Source organism: Aquarana catesbeiana, linkage group LG12 (genome assembly GCF_042186555.1).
Source record: "Aquarana catesbeiana isolate 2022-GZ linkage group LG12, ASM4218655v1, whole genome shotgun sequence".
Lineage (NCBI taxonomy): Eukaryota > Metazoa > Chordata > Amphibia > Anura > Ranidae > Aquarana > Aquarana catesbeiana.
The window spans coordinates 213,945,601-213,969,818 of record NC_133335.1 but is presented as its reverse complement, the minus strand read 5'-3'; the positions used below and the strand labels follow the sequence as shown (position 1 = coordinate 213,969,818).

Sequence of the window (24,218 nt, the reverse complement as noted above, 5' to 3'; positions counted from 1 at the left end):
ATTTACTTCTTGTAATTACTAGCAAAAGCATGGCCACTTCGGAACAGACAAGGTTGGGGATATTAGACCATGCTAAAGAAGTGCCTTATGCCGTGTACACACGAGCAGAATGTCCGACAGAAAAAGTTCGATGGGAGCTTTTCATCGTATATTCCGATCGTGTGTATGCCCCATTGGACTTTTTACATCGAAAATTCTGATGGACCTAGAAAGAGAACATGTTCTAAATTTTTCCGAAGGAAACCGATCGTCTGTATGCTGTTCTGACGTACCAAAAACGACGCATGCTCTGAAGCAAGTACTAGACGGAAGCTATTGGCTATTGAACTTCCGTTTTCTAGTCCCGTCCTACGTATTGTACTTTACCTCGTTCTGGACGGTCGGAATTTGGTGTGACCGTGTGTATGCAAGACAGCTTGAGCGGAATTCCATCGGAACTCCGTCGGAAAAACCTTCAGAGTTTATTCCGACGGGAAAACCGGTCGTGTGTACAAGGCATAAGGCTTGATTCACACCTATGCAATCTTAGTGCTTTTTGCATATTTGCACTACAGAACGTGTTCCATAGGGAACCATGTTAAATGGACTGTAGTGCAAATCTTCAAAACGCAAAAAGCACTGAAAATGCATAGGTGTGAATCAGCCCTTAGAGGGCAGGATGTGTAAGGAGTGCACAGAGTATTATAGTGGGCACTAAATGCAGGTGAAGAGAGCAAAGGATATGATGGCAGGCAGTATATACAGAAGAGCAGTGCAGAGGAGTACCAGAGGGTATGTCCATGGGCAATATGTGCAGAAGAAGAGCATAAAGGGTATGATGTTGGGCAGTATGTGCAGGAAAGAATTACGGAGGGTATGATGGCCAGCAGCATGTGCCAAAAAGGAGTACAGATGGTATGCCAGTGGGCAGTACATGGAGGAGAGGGTAACAGAAGGCATGACTGTGTATAGTATGTGCAGTAGAATAGTCCACATGGTATGAATGAAAAATCTGCAGATAAGTAGTGCTCACATGCAAAAAAAAACAAAAACAAAAAAATATACATATTTTTTTAAATAAGTGCTACCAAAATAAAAAAAAAAATCAACTGATTATGTGTGTTTGCTTTACCTGCCATTCACTTGGGGTTGACATGCACTTTATTCAGGGTATACATTTGGCATGCTTCATGTGCAGTGTAGCAGATGTGTCTAAAACACAGACTTATGCCGCGTACACACGAGCGGACTTTTCGACCAGACTGGTCCGACGGACAATTCTACCGCGTGTCGGCTTCATCGGACCTGCAGCCGACTTTTTCGATCGAAAATCTGACGGACTTTAGATTTGGAACATGTTTCAAATCTTTCCGACGGACTCGAGTCTGGTCGAAAATCCTGCTCGTCTGTATGCTAGTCCGACGGACGAAAACTAGGGCTAGGGCAGCTATTGGCTACTGGCTATCAACTTCCTTATTTTAGTCCGATCGTACGTCATCACGTACGAATCCGTCGGACTTTGGTGTGATCGTGTGTAGGCAAGTCCGTTTGTTCGGAAAGTCCATCGGGAGTCCGCCGAAAGTCCGTCGGATAGAACGACAGACCAGTCCAGTCGAAAAGTCCGCTCGTGTGTACGCGGCATTACTCAACAAAAATTGTAAATTGCTGGGAAGAATGTATTATTACTTTGGACATAAAAAGTTTTAACATTGTAAATCACTGTAATAATACAAATGTGCCAATGGTTATCAAAAATCTATTTAAAAAGGCTTGCGTTATGTAACTTCTTCTGTTTTGTCTTTTGTTTCCTTGCACCCCACAGGTTGGGCCCTATGAGCAGACATCTTTCCTTATCACAGGAAACCGCCCCGGGTCCACTGTACTTGCACAAGTATCAGCCAGGGATTTTACTGGTGCAGGACACTACAGTGAATGGAGCACAGTGGTGACCGGACAACCATGGAGACCACATTAAAGCTCAAATGTAGAGTGACTATTGTAGATAAGTCAATAGGATGCAAACCTTCATTTTCCAGTGCTCATCTAAACCAGACCAGCAGCAATGATGCAAAACAAACAGTCTCATTTATGAACGTGCCGGGCTGACCCATCTCATTTATGTGAGCACCCCTGTACACCTCCACTATGGCAGCTCGTGGTTGCTATGGTGGGGCCCCTCTACCCAGCATACACCATTACATGACATTTGTGCAAGTATTCCTGATACGCACAACCCACTCCCCCCTCATGTTAGCAGATTCTCATCTGGTCCAGAAAGCTGTGCCACCACTTTGGAAGTAAAGAAACGCATGTCCTGCCACTATTTTACAGAATAGGCAAAAAAGGGCAGTTAATACATGCTTATTTCAGAGGTAGAGGAATTCATAAAGGAGGCCCAACCTACTCTACAGAAACTCAACATCTAGTTTAAAATATAGTATTTTGAGCCTTGTGCATCAAAATCTTCACACTATGAGAAACAATGAGGTTCCTAGTGCTGATCACCTTCTATCAGTTGGTGACTTAAAGTCCTGATACCGCCGAATCATTGGGACAGCTGGTGAAGTAGCATTTTTAGAAGGCGATGTTAGCCATGGTATACCAAGATTCCTTTGAACAGGTTTTGGTGAAGAACTGCAGTTTGCTGAGCTCAGAGAAACCAGGATCAAATCCACCCTAGAAAATGGAGGTTAGGGTCTGCTTCGACATGCTTTGGACTTGTGTCAGTGGCACTATTTTGAGACACTTAACCACTTCCTGTCATCATATGAGATCCTTAGGTTAAAATGCTGATACCTGCAGTTACAGGCATCATCCAGATATCTTTGTTTTCAGCCAACGATTCCCTCTCTTGATTAGCCGCTGGATGGCTCTTACGGGCAGCAGAAGAGGACGTCCCTCCCCCTCCTACCAAAAATGGCGCCTCTCTGGGCTCACCCATGTGGGGACCCGATCCAGCGGGAGATAACCAAAAAGCCGCTGGATCGGGTCCCCACACGGCCATCTTTATGATCCTGGGAGGCCAGACGTGACGTCATGCTATCACTTCTGGCTCCAGCAGATGTAAACCCGGCCATTTTTTCCCCCTGGAAAGCAGGGTTCGGTGTCTTTTTTTTTTTTTTTACCTCATGCTCTCCAGGGAAGAGATCCGGGGTCTTATTGACCCCAGAAGTATCCATAAAGAGGACCGGTCATGCTTTATTTCTATTACAAGGGATGTTTACATTTCTTGTATTAGGAATAAACGGGATTTAAAAAAAAAAAAAAAAAAATGTAGCACTCCTCAACCCCTCATAAGTGAAAGCATACGTAGGTCATGCCCAAATATGTAAACGACGTTCGCACCACACAAGGTATCGTTTGCGAACGTTATAGCGACAATGATAATTGTAGCACTAGACCTCCATTGTAAACTGGTAACCTGTAAAGAAAAAAAAAAAAAGGTATTCACACCCCTTGAAATTTTCAACATTTTGTCATATTACAACCAAAAACTTAAATGTATTTTTGTATTTTATTTTACAAATAAATATCTGAAAAGTGTGACGTGCATTTGCATTCAGCCCCCTTTACTCTGATACCCCTAAGTAAACTCTAGTGGAACCAATTGCCTTCAGAAGTCACCTAATTAGTAAATCTACTAATCTACCTGTGTGTAATTTCATCTCAGTATAAATACAGCTGTCCTGTGAAGCCCTCAAAGGCTTGCTAGAGAACCTTAGTGAACAAATCGCATCTTTAAGGCCAAAGAACACACCAGACAGGTCAGAGATAAAGTTGTGGATAAATTTAAAGCAGGGTTAGGTTATGAAAAAAATATCCCAAGCTTCGAACATCTCACTGTTCAATCCATCATCTGAAAATGGAAAGCGTATGGCCCAACTGCAAACCTACCAAGACATGGCCGTCCACCTAAACTGACAGGCCGGGCAAGGAGAGCATTAATCAGAGAAGCAGCCAAGAGGTCCATGGTAACTCTGGAGGAGCTGCAGAGATCCACAGCTCAGGTGGGAGAATCTGTCCACAGGACAACTATTAGTCGTGTACTCCACAAATCTGGCCTTTATGGAGGAGTGGCAAGAAAGCCATTGTTGAAAGAAAGCCATAAGAAGTCCCGTGCGCAGTTTGGGAGAAGCCATGTGGGGGACACAGCAAACATGTGGAAGAAGGTTCTCTGGTCTGACGAGACCAAAATGATACTTTTTGGCCTAAACGCAAAACGCTATGTGTGGCCCAAAATTAACACTGCGCATCACCCCGAACACACCACCCCCACCGTGAAACATGGTGGTGGCAGCATCATGTTGTAGGGATGCTTTTCTTCAGCAGGGACAGGGAAGCTGGTCAGAGTTGATGGGAAGATGGATGGAGCCAAATACAGAGCAATCTTAGAAGAACCTGTTATGCCGCGTACACACGACCGGTTTTCCCGTCGGAATAAACTCTGAAGGTTTTTCCAACGGAGTTCCGATGGAATTCCACTCAAGCTGCCTTGCATACACACGGTCACACCAAATTCCGACCGTCGAGATCGCGGTGACGTACGACAGGACTAGAAAACGGAAGTTCAATAGCCAGTAGCCAATAGCTTCCGTCTCGTACTTGCTTCAGAGCATGCGTCGTTCTTGGTACGTCGGAACAGCATACAGACGAGCGGTTTTCCCCATAGGAATTGGTTCCGTCTGAAAAATTTAGAACATGTTCTCTGTCTAGGTCGGAATATACGATAAAAAGCTCCCGTCGGACTTTTTCTGTCAGACATTCCGCTCGTGTGTACACGGCATTAGAGTCTGAAAAAGACTTGAGACTGGGGCGGAGGTTCACCTTCCAGCAGGACAACAACCCTAAACATACAGCCAGAGCTACAATGGAATGGTTTAGATCAAAGCATATTCATGTGTTAGAATGGCCCAGTCAAAGTCCAGACCAAAATCCAAGCCAGAATCTGTGGCAAGACTTGAAAATTGCTTTTCACAGACGCTCTCCAATCAATCTGACAGAGCTTGAGCTATTTTACAAAGAAGAATGGGCAAAAATTTCACTCTCTAGATGTGCAAAGCTGGTAGAGACATCCCCAAAAAGACTTGCAGCTGTAATTACAGTGAAAGGGGGTTCTCAGGAGACTCAGGGGGGCTGAATACAAATGCACACCACACTTCTCACAGATTTATTTGTAAAAAAACTTTGAAAACCATTTATAATATTCCTTCCACTTCACAAGTATGTGCCATTTTGTGTTGGTCTATCACATAAAAACCCAATAAATTACATTTACGTTTTTGGTTGTAACATGTCAAAATATGGAACATTTCAATGGGTATGAATACTTTTTCAAGGCACTGTACATTGATCCACCTTGGTCTTATGAAAGTATGCATACTTGAGGGATCTGTGTGGAGGATGACAATCACTGTAGTAGTCAATGCTACTAGTGATCACTGATCTTCCAGGTCCTGTGCTTGGCAGCTGCCCCACTGCACAATGATCACAGGGGTCCCTTACTTGGCACTGCCACCATTCACAGAATGCCTTGTAAATAAAAGCAGGGCATTCTTTGATTGGATAAGGTGAAGATCATGATGTCACCACTCCTCCTCTTCACCATGTCCAATCAGAAAACACCAATCAATCAGAGAAGGTAAATCTCTCCAACAGGGGACAAGGACAGTAATACAAAATCCTGACCTGTTATGAATGCCAATTTCTGTTACGGGTACATTTTTCATGCACATCTTACTTGCTGTATTTTTAAAAACAAATGCATATATCTGTCAGTATAGATCCACTTTGAACAAATAAAGAACATACAGTGTTTGTCTCAGGAGTCACGTTTATTCTTTGTTGTGGTTTCACAGTACTTCCAAATCTTTTTGCTTTTCATATATTCACATGCTGCCATGTAAACCATAACCCCTGATTCATTACTTAGAAAAATAGAGTGAAGAGGAACAGTGCGATGAGAGAACTTTATACATCCATCTAGAGAAGCCTTTTGCTATTCACAAAATAAAATAAGATACATATATTTTCTAATATGATACGCCATTGTTCCTAAAACAGCAAGCAAAAATAAGAATTTTAAAGTGGACCTCCCCCCATCTTAATAAATACAACGGAATCTAACTCTTACTAATAGAGCTACTGGGGGGTTGCTTGCCTCTTTCTTGCAGTTTGTCCCCAGTTTTACTCATGTTGCTAAAGCCACAGCAAGGTATAGGGGGGAAAAAAGGCCCTTTCCCCTAAAATCGTGCAGTTTACAGATGAGATCTCCCTGGAAGGCACTAGTGATGTAGCCTTTCCAGGGGGTAGCTGTGAGGTACTGTCAACGTCACCAGTGCTTCAAGCAGAGTTCCACTCATAAATGGAACTTCCGCTTTTCGGAATCTTCCCCCCCTGCGGTGTCACATTTGGCACCTTTCAGGGAGGAGGGGGGAGCAGATACCTGTCTAATACAGGTATTTTGCTTCCACTTCCAGGCATAGATAGCCAAGCCACCCGCGGGTATCTACGCCACTTCAGGCGCTTTCTCCACCCCCCCCCCCACTGCTGTCTTCTGGGAGACACACAGGTCCCAGAAGACAGCAGGGACCAGTGGGATAGCTCAGCGCGAGTTGCGCATGCACAGTAGGGAACCAGGAAGTGAAGCCACAAGGTTTCCCTGATTCCCTTACCAAAGATGGCGGCGCCTCCACCCGAGAGCCGAGGGATGGGTCAGCTTCTGGTGCCGACATCACGGGCGCCCTGGACAGGTAAGTGTCCTTATTTTAAAAGTCAGCAGCTGCAATATTTGTAGCTGCTGACTTTAAAAAATAAAAATTAGGCGGAGCTCCGCTTTCAATACACCAGGAAGTGGGGTAAAAGAAATTGTAAGTAATAAAAAAAGTATTTTATTAAATTGCTTGAAGAAGGTTTAAAATCAGCAGGCAGAGCTGCATGCACCATGCATTTTAAGGCCTGGTTCACACCTATGCAGGCTGCAGTTTGCATATTCCAGGTGCATTTTTCGATACACGTTTTTGAGCCACTGAAGTCTATGGAAACAAAAACCAGAAAAAAGTCTCTGGCCCTTTCTATAAAATGCACAGATGTGAACGTGACCCATAGGAAACCATAAAAAATAGACTGTAGTGCATTTATGCAAAACTGAAAATGCACTAAAAAAAATGCATAGCTGTGAACCAGGCCTTAGTGTTGCGGGGGAAAGGTCCACTTTAAAATTAGTGATGTAAATATTTTTTTCCAAGCAAACAGTTGAAAAACATTTACCGGCTGACTTAAAGCATTAACGATTTACCATGGTACTGAGTTGCTGAATTTTTAATTTTGCGTATATATGTGTGAGACTTTACCAAATGCCTTTCATTGGATAAAACAGTGGGGAGTCCAAGGTCACAATACAACTGAATGTCACTTATGAAAGGAGTACAAGCCCTGCCACTGTGCACATGGTTTACAATGGTTTAGAAAAGGGCAAAAGAAAAGACACATTTGTGCAATAAAAACAACAATGTTTAATAAAAGAACACCAACAATGGTGAAGAAGTAAGAGCACCCGTAGTAAGCCTAGGAGATGATGAAATCCTCCATGGCCAGAAGCAGAGCTGTAAATAAAGGGGATACTCCAAACTTGATCTTTGTAAGGGTGACTGACCCACCAGATGATGGAATACAGAAGTGCTCTTGCAACTTAATACAAGCCTCACTTATGTATAGCAAGGGTGGATAAGGCAACGCATTTCAGGGGGCTCTACTCCTTTTGCCAAGCCTCCTATTTCCGTGGTTTTGTAACAAGGACTTACACAACTTACACAAACTAATGGAGGCAGACTCAATATACAATTCAGAAGATATGAATTGATATATTTAAGACTTTTTATTTTACTATTTCAGTAGCTCGTGTGGTATCCTTGATGAAACCTTCAAGGGTTTAAGAAAACTTGTGATCCACAGAACAACAGTTGGGAAACACTGGCTTAAAGAGATTGGAGCTGGTGTACACCCCCATCTGGTTCCTTTGCACTTTGTAAGGGGGATGGTGGTGGTGGGGTGTTAAAAACATGGCTCAATAAGTGTTTTTATCACCTCCGTTCCCCAACCTCAAGTATGAACATGAGCTAAATAGGCTCAGACTTCATTAAGCCCACTGAGGGTGTGAACCACTTATAAAGCCCCATTCCCTCTACAGCAAAGTGGTAGTAAACGTTACTTTTTTAGTTTTACCTACAGGTAAGCTTATAATAAGGCTCACCTGTAGGTTAAATGAATATCTCCTAAAGTTGTACCGTTCAGGAGGTATTCTAGTGAGCAGCAGCTGGTGATGTCCCCGGCGCATGCGCTCTGAAGGAACAGCATATCCATGCCATTCCTTCAGAGCTCCATACTACAGCCATGACTCCTGCGCGCATGCACGTGAGTGACCTTATCGCGGCTTGGCCAGTCAAGCTGCCGCCACTCGCAAACCCAGAAGGAAGACTGAGTGAAGATGCAGCGGTGAAAGCATGCCGCTGGAGGGCTTTGTTTCAAGGTAAGTCTTTCATAATGTGCTAATATGCAATGCATACTAGCACATTGTACCTTTAACTTGCAGGGGGGAGATTTTTTTTTTTTTATACGTTTACTACTGCTTCAAGTGAAAAAGTGTTAGGCCCCCTTCACACGGCGCCTCCGTTGGACAGACTCCGCTTGCTCAACGGGAGATACCGCTAAGCAAGCGGATGACAGGTCTGTCTCGGCTCACTGTGGAGAGCGGAGATGGGCACAGTCCCGCTCTCCTCTATGGGGAGATCGGGTAAGAACGGACCGCCTGTCCGTTTTCATCCGATCCGATGGACAGAAAATAGGACCACCGTCCATCTGGATTTTGTGGACAGAATCGGATCGGATAGTGGCGGTGGTCATCGGACAGGTCACCGCTGACATCTGCCGCTCCACAGCGGATCAGGTCCATCTGAAAGACTGACAGGCAGACCTGATCAGAAAGTCCATGTGAAAGGGTCCTTAAGTGTTTATATCCTGGAGAGCTTCACTGAAGAATAACCTGGGCTAATACAGATTCTTCATCTCTAGGTAGAGTACACCACCTGTAGGTACAGTTATACTAACCAATGAAGTATGATTATGAAAAGTTAAGAAGTCTTCTCACCTTATATAAAATAGGTCACACAGTAACAAGTAAGTAATCAATAACAAATAACAAAGGCGTATTTCTAACGGATTTAGCAGCATTAGATAAATGGCTTCATATTACTTAAGCCCCGGATTGTCCACATACAGTATACAGTATTCAAATAACAAGGACAACATCTTCAATACAAAACTGTGCACTAGATGGCTAAATGCAACTAAAAAATGACTTCCTTTCAGGTAAGTTAGGGATGTAAAACAGCTCTAGAGTCACTGACTAATGGGCACCTAGACACAAATCCTTTATCTTCAGTAGTGCAAACACATAAGCTATAAATGTATATGGAAAAGTTAAATGTAGTTTAAGACAGATCTAAAAGCTCGAGACTTCACGTGACCAAGATAAAAAAAAAAATCTCTCTAATAGAAAACCCTTTAGAACCTTACTTATCAAGGCCAAAGGCTCAGTTGCAGTGAAGGAGGCCGATACTCCCCAAAGTAGTGCTAGTTCTGGGATGGTGTATAGCTGTACACCTTTACACACCTTCAGGAGACCACCACCAGAACTAGCACCACTCCCAGGGATTGGATTATGGAATCGTCTAAGATTTGAAAGGAACCGCGGTGCATAAACATTAGGCAAGGCTTTGACTGGCTCCCTTTAGCAACATAAAAACAAGTCAAGCAAGGCTAAAAATTTGGAAGATCTACAAATCTCTACAGACAATGACTATCCTTCAGTATTGGTTTAAACACAAAAACGGAGTCCCCTGAGAATTCATCTCTTGGACCAAGTGCAGAAGCATATACATTTGGGGGACCATGAATGGTCAGCTTAGAGGGCAAGTCCACCTAAACCCAACAACTCCATTTCATTCATCCTTTCTTCACCAACCACTTGTGGCATACCTCCTCATTTCTAGGTCAACAAGGTGGCTTTTAGGCTAATTTCTAGGTGGCTTCTGACCTGTTCTGGTTTCTTCATAATGCCTAAAACACTTGGGCCTTGATTCACTAAAACTGCAGAGTGCAAAATCTGGCACATATAACCCAATCAATTTCCATTTTTTTTTTTTTTTTTTTTTGTGGAAGCTTAACTGCTTGCCCACCGCCACACACATATACGTTGGCAGAATGGCACAGGCAGGCAAATGGGCGTATAGGTACGTCCCTTTATATTTGCTGCCTTTCGGGCGTGCGCCTGCTGCGGAAGCATGCCAATGGGTCCCAGGAACTCGATGTTCGCCGCGCCGGCGGCCTGCGATTGCAGTGTGGAGAGGTAGAACGGTGAGATGCCTATGTAAACAAAGCACTTCCCCGTTCTGTCTTGTGTCATGACAGCAGTGATCATGGGAGCAGTGATCGCTGTAATGTCCTAGGTAGCCCATACCCCCCCAGTTAGAATCACTCCCTAGGACACATTTAACCCCTGTGTCATTTACACAGTAATCAGTGCATTTTTATAGCACTGATCATTGTATAAATGACAACGGTCCCAAAATAGTGTCAAAAGTGTCCAATGTGTCAACCATAATGTCACAGTCCCAATAAAAATCGCAGATTGCCGCCATTACTAATAAAAAAAAAAATTAATAATAAAAATGCCATAAAACTATCCCCTATTTTGTAGACGCTATAACTTTTGCGCAAACCAATCAATATACGCTTATTGCGATTTTTTTAACCAAAAATATGAAGAAGAATACATATCGGCCTAAACTGAGGAAAAAACATTTTTTTTTATTTTTGAGGGATAATTATTATAGCAAAAAGTAAAAAATATTGCTTTTTTTTTTCAAAATTCTTGCTCTTTTTTTGATATAGCGCAAAAAATAAAAACTGCAGAGGTGATCAAATACCACCAAAAGAAAGCTCTATTTGTGGGGAAAAAAGGATGTCAATTTTGTTTGGGTGCAACGTCGCACGACCGCGCAGTTAAAGCGACGCAGTGCCGAATCGCAAAAAGTGCTCTGGTTAGGAAGGGGGTAAAATCTTCTGGGGCTGAAGTGGTTAAAGTGGATGTAAACCCAATTCATGAAATATGACCTAGACACATATATCTGCGGTGTTTACATATCTCTCTCCAAAGCCCTGCGTCCCGTGTCTTTCTGCTGTTTGTTCCTCTGTTATCAGCATGAGAACTTCTGACAAGTTCTTCGAGACGGGAGATAAAACCAGCCTGAAGTTTGTGTTGAGGGAGGTTGCTATAGATTAGCAGAGAGCTTGTCTTGTCATAGAAAAGCTCTGAACGTATCTTCGTTCCTCTGCCTATGTGGAGTGGGGGGGGGGGGGGTGCCTTTCCTCCAATCAGCTGTCACACAGTGTAAGTCAAGAATCCACTACTACTGATGAATGAGGAAGTAAACATTATAATATACCAAGCTGAAGACAGCAGATATACATGTAAAACATAGGGAGATTAGTAGGGAGATTTATTTCATCTCTGTGTAATATCTGAGGCTGTTCACTTCACTGGGTATAGGAGAGGGTTTACATCCACTTTAATTGAACATGCTATGATTGGCTGATTGGAAGAAGCTGATTGGCTATGCACAGCAGCACCAGATTTTGCACTCTCCAGTTTTAGTAAACCAACCCCTTGGAATATATGAGGGTTCAGCTAGCTATACCCATAAAGTGATCGCTTAATAAAAAGTAAACTGCTCAGCAGTAATTGCTCCGTATAGGAAAAGCATACTTACAAACCCATTTTGTAAACAAGTCACTTTCACCATTGGAATGTTCATACAATCCATACAAATAAGGTACATTAACTCTAACCCACTGTACATCTATTTTCAGAAAATCCTGTTTTAAAAAAGCTAAATCACACTGTGCTACAGGAGCTGGCAGCACTGTCATTTTGTAGCAGACATAATGCTGTGACGGTACAAGAAAGTGTAAAATAAAAGAAAAAAAGCATTATTTTTAACATATAAGCGCATTAAGTTATGAAGACTTGCTTTGTCTCAACTTAACCACATCTTTGTCCCACATAAACCCTCCCTTCCTATTTACATAGAACAATGGCAGTGATAAGGGGTTAGGATGTGCGTTGAGTGTGATGTAAAAACACAGACAGTTGGTGTCATGGTCGAAGGTCAGGCTCAGAGACCAGTAGCTATAGCAGTAGAGAGGCTCCCACCGACCATCTGAACAAGCAGGTCACCCTGGGGGATGACGTGTGCTCATCCGAGGTGCTAGGTCTAAGTACTAACCGATGTTCGCCAGATCTCCTAATGGTGGACAAGCCAAAGTTTGGTAACAAGTGGTTGCAGGTTGGGATCAAGCAAAAACAGTCAGTAAACAAGCCAAAAGGTTGGTAACGAGTGGTTGCAGGTTGGGTTCAAGCAGAAGCATAGTCAAGGCACAAGCCAAAGGGTGGTACCGAGTGGAAGCGAAGATACAAACGGCAGCAGGAGTGACAAGAGCAAGATACTGGCTGAACAGAGCGCAAGTATCTGGTCAACAGGCTGTGCAGAGACATGGCTTAAATTAGGAACTTCATGGGAGGAGCAGAGAGTTCAAGATTCACGAGAAGCAAGACATAAGTCATCCCTTCCACGCTGCGCTCCATGAGCGGTTCAAGCCTTGCGTTCAGATCGCTCTACTGCAGGGTAGTCTTCCCGGTCACGATTGCAGATTGACAGCGTCTATGTGGTCTATGTGGACAGCTTTACCCCAGTTGCCTGCATACTTAGATATGCCTCTTTTAATCATCAACCATGTGAGTTGCTAATTGTTGTACCTTCATTAAATGTAACCATATTGCTACACTTAGAGGCGCCTCTCTTCTCTTTAATACTCTGTAGCTCCTGCTGGATTTTGCTTCTAATCCTTTTGTGGATGGACATTTTATGGTTACACAACCTATCACATCTTTTTATGTGGACTATAAACTGAAAGACCTTCCACAATTTCTTATGGGGAAATTTGCTTTGATATACAGGTACTTTGGATTACAAGCATGTTTCTGGAACCAATTATGCTCACAAACCAAGGTTTTACTGTATAAAGAAAAAGCTACAGACAGAAAGCTTAGGAGAGGGAGCTTGAGAGATAAAGCTGTTGTGCCTTTTTTTTCAACCAGACTATGTAACTATATATAACACTCGCCCAAGTCAATTTAGTTCAACCAAATTACACTTGGTAGCTTTAAGACCCCTTTCACACTGAGGCATTTCTAAGGCGCTTTCACGCTAAAAAATGTGCCTGAAAACTGCCTACCATTAAGATCAATGGATCCTTTCACACTGGGGCGGTGCACTTGCGGGGCGATGAAAAAAGTCCTTCAAGCAGCATCTTTGGAGCACGTTTGGAGCGCTTAAAAAAGCGCCTCAAAAACGCCCCTGTCCATTGAAATCAATGGGAAGCACTTCAAAAGTGCCGCAAAATGGTTCTTTTGAGTCACATGACCGTAAACAAAGCGAACCGCCTGTGCCACAAAAATGCCCGATGCTTTATGGTCAGTTTTCAAGCACCTCAGTGTGAACGGGGACTTACTATTCTAAGACACTGCAGTCAAAGAGGGGGCTACAGATAGAAATTGGAAACCATGGAACACAGTGGTTCTGAGATGTTGATGAGAAGAAAGAGGAAACTGCAGAGATAAGCCTTTCCCTTTACAGCATTAGTTCTTCTACAATATGATGTCTGCTTCACTGTTTTAATGAACGGAAAACTACCCCTAAAAAGCATTCCGTTATTTACTGTAGATCCCCCTCACTGCAGCACATAGCATCTCTGGTATCCTCCAAATTATTTCTCTGGGGCACCAGAGATGTCCAAATTGCTCATGAACATTACTGCTTTCTTGTATCACCAATTCACTTATGCCGAGTTAAAATACAGTTAAAATATAGTTACAGTGTTATCAAATGACATTCAACTCTGAGGAAAGTAAACATGATACACATACATCATTAAAAAAAAATAAAAAAACCATGGGGGACTTCATCAGCTATGTTGCAGATAGAAGGTAAAAATATCCTTTAATTTGGAATGTAAAATAAATAAATATGTTTATAAGTACAACTAGTTTAATTATCCAACCCTGACTTTATATCAGTTTCCTGCAATCTCCAGCAGAGTAGCGCTCAGATGGGCAGTGGGTGGGCCAGTACTCAGATCAGGGTTCTATTGTTTTATTTATTGCACATATTTTGCCACATAAAAGTTAAAGCAATAAACATTCCGGGAGCTCATACACCTTTTAGCCACGGTGTAGGCAAAGAGCACAGGTGCACCATCCACCACCACAGCCGTCTATAACAGGCTGAAAGCTGATGTGGCTGGATGGTGCACTGAGTGTTTAGGATAATATGTGCCCTGGGATAAATGCCCAGAACGTAGGTTGCTTGTGTTTTGGGCATTAGTCCCTGGACGCATACTGCCCTAAATACTGGTACCTCTCAGTGCACTATCCAGCCCCAGCAGCTGTCAGAGATTTACAGGCTGCTACCTGCAGGGCTGAACAGTGCACTTGTGCTTTCTGTCTGCACCAAAACGCTGAGATCCCATGAACCACGGCCCACATTGTGCAATAGACAAAGCGATAGAACTCTGCTCGGCTCTGAGTGCCCAGTGTGCATGAGGCCTTAAAGTGGAACTAAACCCTTCTATAGTTTTCAGCCAAGGAAGCCTCGGTTTGATGCTTTGATCAGTTATGACTCCAGCCTTTGGTGGTTTGACAGTTTGGCTGAAAGCACAACCAATGCAGCAGTTACATTCCTGGCACGTGCCAGGAATGCAACTGTTTTTTGAAAACTGGTAAATCAATGGATTTAGTTCCTCTAAGTGCCGGTTCACACAGGGGCAGCTTCAAAGTCGCCTGAGTCAGAAGCCGCCCTGTACAGCGCAAAGTCAGCGCGGCTTGCGAAACGACTTCTGTATAGAAGTCAATGCAAGCCGCTCTGAAGTCGCCCCAAAGTAGTACAGGAACCCTTTTATAAGCCAGAGCGTCTTGAGTCGCTCCTATTAGGACAGTTCCATTGTACAGAATGAAGCGCGACTTGTCAGGCGGCTAAGACGTCTGACAGGTCGCCCCTGTGTGAATCGGGTCTAAGGCTCCTTCACTACAACCACAGTCAGTTACGCATCAGACAGATAAGGACCATTGTCAAGATTTCTGGGGAGATAGATGTTGAATTGTAAACATGGAGGATGCACAAAGCTATAAAAGATCATGATTTTTGCCAAGAATTCTGATTTAGGTCACTGGTGTTAAATAGCAACAGTACAATGGTCACCTTCACATTTGTCCAAGAAAGAGAATTCATATTCTAGAAGCCTCAATCTTCTCCCCACACCCACTGTCACTAATTGAAAACAGCGCAGCCAAGCAGTTTCCTGTGAATGAATGCCTACAAGTACCCTCAGCCATTGTGGCTGATGACTTATAGTTTTCAATGAGCTGCGAGGGCGTTGGTGAGTTCCTCGTAGTTTATTGACTCTTCCTGCTCTCAGGTATGTCCGTACTGTACAGGCAAACAGCTATGCTGAGAGTCTGCAGGAGCTGGACATTGCACCGAGGATCTGCTGATTGTGGGTGCAATGCTCTGCAGGCACCTTAGATAAAAGATAATAAATGTACATTTTTCTACCTGCAAAAAAATGTGCATTCATTATGTTTTTTTTTTTTTTTTAACGGTGAACCTATCTATTAATGTGTATTTCAGTTCAGTCTGTTGCAGATATCATTATGTTGTTAAAGGGTTAGTTCACCTTTACCAAAAAACTCCCAGCTGTTACTGCTCACCCCCACCATCATAGGAGAAAACATTAAAACCTCCACACACATGTGGTCCACTATCTACTCCGTCAAAGCATCCCTGAGCTCAGATCTACTGCCACAGGGGAGAGAGAGTGCATGTGAGGGGGTCTGAATGTGATGAGGGTGTCTTAGCAACATCCAACAACAAGGCAGGGCATGCTGATGTCAACTCTGGGAGTTTTTCTGCCAGGCTGCAGGAGGTATGTATGTATGTAAATAGCCTACACCTATGGCAAGAACTTTAGTCAAAGCTGTTTATTTTGTTCTACAGGTGCCCTTTGCTTGCATAGGCAGTTTTTTCGTAAAGGTGAACTAACCCTTTAAAGTATGAGGAAATACCTGTTTTCTCAAACTCTTTTTTTGTTCAGCTCTAGCCAATTATTTACTCTAAAGGGGAGGCTGCTTCCTACTCTGCCCAGCTCAATAAAATCCCCCATGGTCCTTGCATGACACAAAAAGTTATTTGAAAAACAAAAAAAAAAAAAAGTGCAATGAAATAAATAAATATAGAGCGCTGATAGGCAGAAGGATCTGCAGTATATGAAAGCATTTAAAAAGGTATCTCATTAAGCTGCCATTTCCTATGCCTTTTTGTCACTGTCGCTCACATCGTGTGGGATGTCTTGGTCGGAATCACTTGAAGGGTCTTCGTCGTCATCGTCATCATCAGTTTGCTCCCCTAAATGGTACAGCATGAGAGCATGTGTCTTATGAGTGATAGTGACTTCACATGGTCCCTGAGCCCAGGGTTCACCGTCCACCTGCATTGGCATTCTGGAATTCTTCAAAATTAACTGCAAATATCAAAAAAGCAAAAGGTGTCATATGAAACACAATGAGAGTAACTTCACTGAAGAACTACCGTAACAACAATGCTACATGGCAAGTTCCTAAAAGTGTAAAAGCATACCTTTAACTTACTCACTCCCAATGACATAAGGGTTAATGTAGAAAATAATTGATTCCCAGCAGCAGGGGCCCTTAGACTCAAGAATAGCTGTGATAAATGGCTGGCAAGCCACCAATAGCAACCAGTTATTAAAAATGTGACTGCCACACAGTGTGCCATCTGCTGTCTTCCCTATATGTGCCCTCCTCCCTCTGTGTGCCCTCTGCTGTCTTCCCTATATGTGCCCTCCTGCTGCATTGCTGATCTCCCTCAAGCCCTTGTGTACCCGCCTCCTGCTGTAACCCTCCCCCCTTCCCCCAGCTCTGACCAAACACAAAAACTGGCAATGAAACAAACATGAAGCCAGGACACTAGTCTCACTGCCGGCTTTTGTGTTCAGAATGGCGATCATGGAAGTAACATGCTTCTCACATCATTCGATCAGTAGTAAGCATCCGGCACCAAGGAAGGAGACTGAGGACTCTGTGTCCACAATCTCTTCCTCCACCCCTGAGGAGATACATCAGAGGTCTGTTCAGACCCATGACATTCCTCCAAATAAGCCTGTCAGACATGGTGTAATTACTGCTACCAAGGGGCTTAACCCATTCCCACCCACCAGGCGTCCCCTTTAAAGAAAAATCTTAACACAGGGGACGGGAAGGATTGGCGACCATATGCCTCGTTTATAAAAGACGATAATTTTCTTCAGGCAGACTCAGTATAAACAGCTGCACCAGCACTTACCCTCACAGTGTGTGCTTGGCCGAGACGGACCGGGTTTGCCAGCTTCACCTGAATCTGAGCACAGTGGAATGATCCATAAACACCCACCACCTCTAGCAGTCCATCGTCATGCCTTCAGAAACAAAAAACAGTTTACATTATAAGTTTTAAAAAATTTCTGAAAACATGGACCCCTTTCAGAGTCCAATATTTCAGACCCAGACTTTTCCTGCTACACCCCACCATTAGTTTATCATCTCACATGGAAATAGCTGACATACTCTTGATTGTAGCTGTTGGTAGTAACACCAAGAGTAGCCACAGATGATATAAATCCACTTTAACCACCTCCCACCCAGCCACTGTACATATACGACGGGGTGGGCGCTTCCTCCGAGTGGACGGGAGAGGGATCGTGCGTGCGCATGCCCGCCCAGCGGCGTGATCCCAATGCGCTCGTGTTACCTGGGCACGGAGCATCTCAGATAAGCAGGAGAGCTCTGCGATTGGACACAACCATCAGGTGATCTGGAGGGCCAATCACAGCCATCATGTGATGTAAATAGAGAGCCGGTTGCTAGGCGATCAGCTCTCTTCTCCTCACACGGAAGTTTGTCAGTGAGGAGAGAGAGAGCGAATCGCTGCAGCCGGGCGGTGAGCAGAGAGTATGAGCTATTTTTTTTACACACTGATCACCGGCCCAGTGTCCCCACACAATGTCCCTAAAATAGTGTCCCCACAACAGTGTCACCAAACACATGTCCCCACACAGTAAAAACACCTGCCCTCACATATGTCCCAATGATCATCTGCACACATATGTCTGTGATCACACAAACCAATTATTATACACTTAACAGGATTTTTTTTTTACCAAAGACGTGTAGCAGGATACATTTTGGCTTACATGTAGGACAAAATTTGATTTTATTGGATTTCTTTTAAAGTAGAAAGTAGAAAATATTAAAATGTCATTGCAGTAGAGTTAGTAGTACCTAGCAAGTTACAAGCTCACTGGATTACAGACATGATACTGGCACATATAGAACACTTTCAATGGCTTATTTACCAGACCAAATAAGAGACCATTGTTAGGATTTATATACCTTATGCGGTGACAGGTTCACTTTAAAGATGTTTCTACTTTTAAAATGGAAAGTGGAGAATCTGTTTGTATACACAGTGCTCTTCTATGGAGCCTTTAGCCTCTCAGAAACTCACAAAAATTTGAATATATTACCATAAATCAGCTCTGACTACCGTCAGTGGGAGCTTCATTTCAGCAGAACGCAGTCCTGCCTGAGAAACCTATTTGCCTACAGGTGGTGAGCAGAGGGGAGACCTACCCTCAGGATTTACACTTTAAATAGTACATTTGCATACACAGATCTATATAACAGAACTAACCAAGGAACAGTTCTGGAGGAAATTGGGAACAGGTACAGCTCCAAAATACAACTGCAAGCTATCCGTTTAAAGCTGAACTCAGTTAAACAGTTAAATACAAGGCCGAAATAGATATTTTAAGCTGCTCTACCTGCTAAAGGATTTTCTCTGCCATCTATCCAGTCATATGATTTATACGGCACAGCCAGTTGTTGACTTGACTTGTCTCCGCTGCAGTTAATCAACAGTACTAGGTTACATCCCTTCCCCAAGCCTGTCATTAGACAGCTAAGGAGCAGCATATGTCAAAGCAGGACACCTGACTGGCCCTGGTACTGCTTTCCCTCTCCCAGGCTAAGTCCTGCTGCAAATATAAATATGCATATGGGTTGCATTAAAACATATTGAATAAAATTACCACTCATTGTGATTATCACTCATTGTAAAAAATAATTTGGGCACCCCATATCCTCTACGTGTTACACAACTCCCCTGTATGGTTCTCTCAGACTTGGTTCAGGAGGGCGGATACTTTATTTAGGGAGTTATTTTGGAAGGGCAAACCCCCATGCATTAAACTCACCCTAGGACAGGGAAGGGCTAGCGGCTCTAATGTCACAGTTTATTTTTTAGTTGTCCAATTGCAACAACTGGTGGGGTGAGTGACTCCTACTTTAAATTATCCATCAAAGGGTTATCGCTAACTCGCTATTGCTAATTATTTCCTCACCTCTCAGCTGGAGGCGGCCTTGGGGAGCAAGCCTGCATGAGTGCCCCCATAGCAAATGGCTTACCATGAGGGGGGGGGGGCGGGGGGCGCGTAACCAGGATCGCCGGCAGGGTATCCGAGAACTGAGAAGAGGAGGATCGGGAGACTGCTCTGTGCAAAATCATTACACAGAGCAGGTAAGTATAACATGTTTCCTATTTAAAGTGGAGTTCCACCCAAAAATGGAATTTCCGCTTTAAGGGAGGTGACCCCCTGACATGCCACATTTGGCATGTAATTTTTTTGGGGGGGAGAGAGGATACCCTCCTTTTAAAGGGTTCCAGCTCTCACTTCCTCCCGGGGCACCGCGGCACCGAAAGGAAGATCACCTCTCCCCCCTCCCTCTCAGCAATCATCTGGGACACCTCACAGGTCTGAGATGATAGCCCAGCCAGTCACAGCGCGCAGCGCAGCTCGCGCCTGCGCCTGCGTGCCCGGCTGTGCAGACACAGCCGGGCGCCCACAGCGATAATGCCGGCGCCGCAGAGAGGAGGGGGAGATGAGCGGGGCTTTGTTCCCCCCGCGTCGCTGGACCCTGGAACAGGTAAGTGTACGATTATTAAAAGTCGGCAGCTGCAGTATTTGTAGCTGCTGATTTTTAATTTTTTTTTTTTAATTGGAACTTCGCTTTAAAGCGGTTTCTCTTGATTTTAAAAATAAACCTCTCATGAAAGAAATATAAGGCTGTTAAACAGCTAACGTGTTTCAGGGGCAACTTCACTTTCCCTTCAACAAGAATAAGCGATAAGCAAAGACATAATGATGAAAAATTATGTCTAGATATGCATATGAGAATATACAACAAAATCTAGAACACCGCCTAATAACAAACTTATTAGGTGATGCTGTATATTTTTTGGTATATACATATATAGACATAATATTCCATCATTAGGTCAATGCTTTCTACTTATTCTTGTAGCCCTGATGATGGGGGAATGGTTTTTCCCCTTGAAACGCATCAGCTATTTGACAGCCAGATATTTTTCGTGAGGTTTATTTTTGAATGCAGGAGAAACATCTTGGACGGCTCACACATGGCAAGGTTTGCTCACAGCTACATATAAAACCCTCAGACACTCACCTTGATAAAGGATATGGCTCATCTCCCATGCCTTCCCACAACCTGCAGCCTCCTCCCCAGTAACCGATATTCAGCACTACGATTCCCTCCAGGTTGGGTAATGAGATTCTTTCTCCATCCAACTCCAGCTGCAGTTACAAAGTACAAGAGGTCAGCACACACACTTGGCAGCAAACCTGCATGAGAATGAACACAAACAAGCTATCTTTGAGATACTTTCCCAAAGGCTTCTGTCATTCCAAAACATTTTCATAGATTTTTTTTTTTGTAGGGAGGATCTCACCTGCCCAGCTTCCCATCAGCAATAATTATCAACAGGTACCGCTGTGGTAATGAAAGGGTTTATAGCTGTCTAATATGTTATATAAGGGCATTTTCCCTTTAAAGCGGATCTACTGTTTAATCTTAAAAGACCTTTACCCAAACATTCAGCCGAAAAAAAAAAAAATCCTAAAGAGACTCTGTTGTTACATAAAAACTGCTCCTAGGTACTTGCATACACCAGCAGAAACCTCCTTTCTGGAATGGATGGATGGATGGATGGGGGGGGGTCTGTGGTGTTTATTTAACGTGGAAATGCAGGATTAACTCTGAATGTGTTTAATCCCATACTTATTTGGATAAATTAGAGAATATTTCAGATATCTTTCTTTTCCACGGAAGAGTATTGTGCCATGTTAGCCAATGATTAATGCAGAAAGATTGGTACTTAAGAAATACAGTACCCTTTACTGGCTAATGGAAGTCATCAAAGAAGCAAGCTTTTGGAATAGCTTAGATTCAACTTTCGATATTGTCAATCTTTTTCCCATTTGGCAGCACTCTATCCCAAGGTGACTTTCTTCTTCCTATGATCCCCTTTAGCCCTCCCCAGCATAAGGGATGTCTGTCACCATAGGTACATCAAGATTTTATTGATCAGATTGATTATTTTTAATAATGCACAGTATAGTAATCTTCCTACTATCTCCTAAAGACTTGTGATCTAAGAAAGCGGAGCTTCCCAAAAGTGGAAGCTCTGTTTATCTGCTCCCCCCCCCTCTGGTGCCACATTTGTCACCTTTCGAAGGGGGGGGGGGGAGTGGGTACCTGTTTTTGACAGTTTACCTTCCCACTTCCGGGAGACCTTGCCATGGAGAGATCACTCGGAAGTTCAGCCCCCTCCTTCTTCCTCCGCTGCCGGGAGGGCTTCACTGACAGTTTCCCTTAGCAGCAATGGCGGCAGCACCCAAAAGCCGATGTGAAAATCGTCTGGGGTGCCAACATCGCTGGATCCCTGGACAGGTAAGTGTACTAATGTTAAAAGTCAGCCACTACAGTATTTGTAGCTGCTGACTTTTAATTTTTTCTGAAGGAGGCTGAACCTCCTTAAGTCTTCCCATCATATATTCCTATCTGATGGCTTGGATAACATCAAACACAAGAACAATCCTGTTTTTTATATTTAAGTGATTTGTAGTGATTTTACTTTCATGCATTCTACGCATGAAGGTTAAACACCTTCCGAGTTCAGCTCCCCCCCCTCCCCCGATGCTTACCTGAGCCCAATCTCAATCCGCTCTCTCCCTCCTCATTGGCTTACAGACATCAGTGGGAGCCACTGGCTCCTGCTGCTCTCAATCACAGGCAGTGAGGAGGGGGGGGGGCAGGGCTGAGCCACGCTCAATGTCTCATGTGTGTCTTATGTATTCAACAGAGGAGGCTCAGGAGCGAACACACGCGATTGCCCCAATAGAAAGCAGTTTGCTATGGTGGGCACTCGGCTTGGGAGAGAGAAGGCAGGAGCGCCGGTGGGAGATCCGAGAAGAGGGGTTTGGGGCTGCTCTGTGCAAAGCTGTTGAACAGAGAAGGTAAGTATAAGCTGTTTCTTATTAATAAAAAAAAATTAAAAAATAAAACTTAATTTTAACGTCACTTCTTGCTCACAAAGCGTGCGCCCCCCTTGCTGCCATCTGCACTGGCCAGCGAGGTAGTCCATTATAGTGACGGACCAGGAATGTCACAAGACAAAATAGAAGAAGACAGTGCCAGACTGCCTGTTCATATAGCAGTTCTAAGGCAATTAAGCCCAACCTATTCAGCCTCACTAAATGTAATGGCACAGATACGCGGTCACTTTCATTCAACAGACATGTGGTCTGTAAAGGGATCAATGTCATAGAACAATATGTGGTCCATAAAGATGGCTAAAAAATTATGAAAAATAACTAAAGATAAAAAAAATAAAAAATGAAAATAAAAAAAAAAAAAAAACAAAAAAAAAAAAACACAGAAACCAGACACTATCATGTATTGCCATATATAATATATATAGGGTGCTCTCATGCACAAGATGTGATGACCCAAAAAAAAGCAAAATATGGCACGGCAAAAAGTAACGGCTCTATTTTAATCTGGAGGGCCCAAGGATGCATGAATGACTGTTGTTCAAATATGCTTACGTGGATTGTTAAAACCATAGCCAATGTGTTTCAGGCTTTTAATACAACCACTTCATCAGGGCTTTAGGTGAGAAGGTGAATTATTAGTGCAATGTGCCATCATTAGTAGCATGTTAGTCTCTGCAGTGGTTAATTGTAACAAACTCAGAAGATAGGCTTTGCAGTAATACAGAGAGTAGTACAGCAGGCAGAGACACATTACATGAAGGAGGTAAAACAGAACACTAGTCTTCTTTAGAGGCTTCGGAGAAAGGGATTTGGGATCAGTGTGGTAGTTGGACTCTTACCTCCACTTTTTTGTCAAGATCTTTACACTCCTGAATCAAGCAATCCTTGGTCCCATAAAATAAATACACCGCCTGAAAAAAATAAAAAATAAATAAAAGGCATATTTAAATCTGAACTCCAAAACAAAAAAACACCATTTATACAGCAAAAAATTCACTACAACTATAAATGCATAAATCTGTCTTGTTATCAGCCTCTTGTAATCTCCTGCAATCACTGCGTTATTCAGGGCTAGAACGCTTTGTACAGTTTTGTCCGTCAACAGTATGAACACACTCTTAAAAGGAGATGTAGGGCAAAAGCTCTTTTGGCCCTACTTCTCCTGTGGGTCATAGGAGTACACTTAGTTCTGCACTTCTGCGACCCATATTCAGTCGACAGCAGGCTAAAATCTGCTGTTGGCTGAGTTCACACAGCCAGTCCAGGTTCTGGATGGATCCCAACTTTAATGTCGAGCTCTATCCAGATGCCTGACCAGCAACTAGCTCAGCCTCTCAGCGCGCCGCTGAGAGCCCGAGTCAGCCACTCCCACCTTTCAACAGCAAGGAGCTGCTCCTTGAAGATGTCACAAGACGAAATGGACGTAGACACCGAGGACATCGCGATTGGCAGTTCACACTTGCAGTCCATGACAGGTCTGGAGGTGAACGGCTATATATAGCTGTGCGTTTTACTCCCTAGTGTCAGGCAGCCACTCTTCAAATATGAGTGGAATGCAAATAGTTTTTTAACAAGCCTGTGAGATATTTTTTACGCTACGG

The 24,218-nt window shown here is 43.5% G+C and overlaps 2 protein-coding genes across 2 annotated transcripts in view; one reads left to right on the top strand and one right to left on the bottom strand.

Moving 5' to 3' along the window:
* The window catches only part of EBI3 (Epstein-Barr virus induced 3), a 28,437-nt gene extending 22,644 nt beyond the window's left edge, over positions 1-5,793 (top strand). Inside the window, exon 7 of the mRNA XM_073606648.1 lies at positions 1,802-5,793. Within this exon, the coding sequence (XP_073462749.1) occupies positions 1,802-1,954 (153 nt within the window). The 3' untranslated portion in view covers positions 1,955-5,793. The remainder of the gene's footprint in view (positions 1-1,801) is intronic.
* The window catches only part of DGKE (diacylglycerol kinase epsilon), a 44,631-nt gene continuing 26,204 nt past the window's right edge, over positions 5,792-24,218 (bottom strand). Inside the window, exons 8-11 of the mRNA XM_073606647.1 lie at positions 23,457-23,528; positions 20,729-20,856; positions 17,511-17,622; positions 5,792-16,668 (exon numbers count right to left, since the gene is read on the bottom strand). Coding sequence (XP_073462748.1) covers positions 16,456-16,668; positions 17,511-17,622; positions 20,729-20,856; positions 23,457-23,528 — 525 coding nt within the window. The 3' untranslated portion in view covers positions 5,792-16,455. The remainder of the gene's footprint in view (positions 16,669-17,510; positions 17,623-20,728; positions 20,857-23,456; positions 23,529-24,218) is intronic.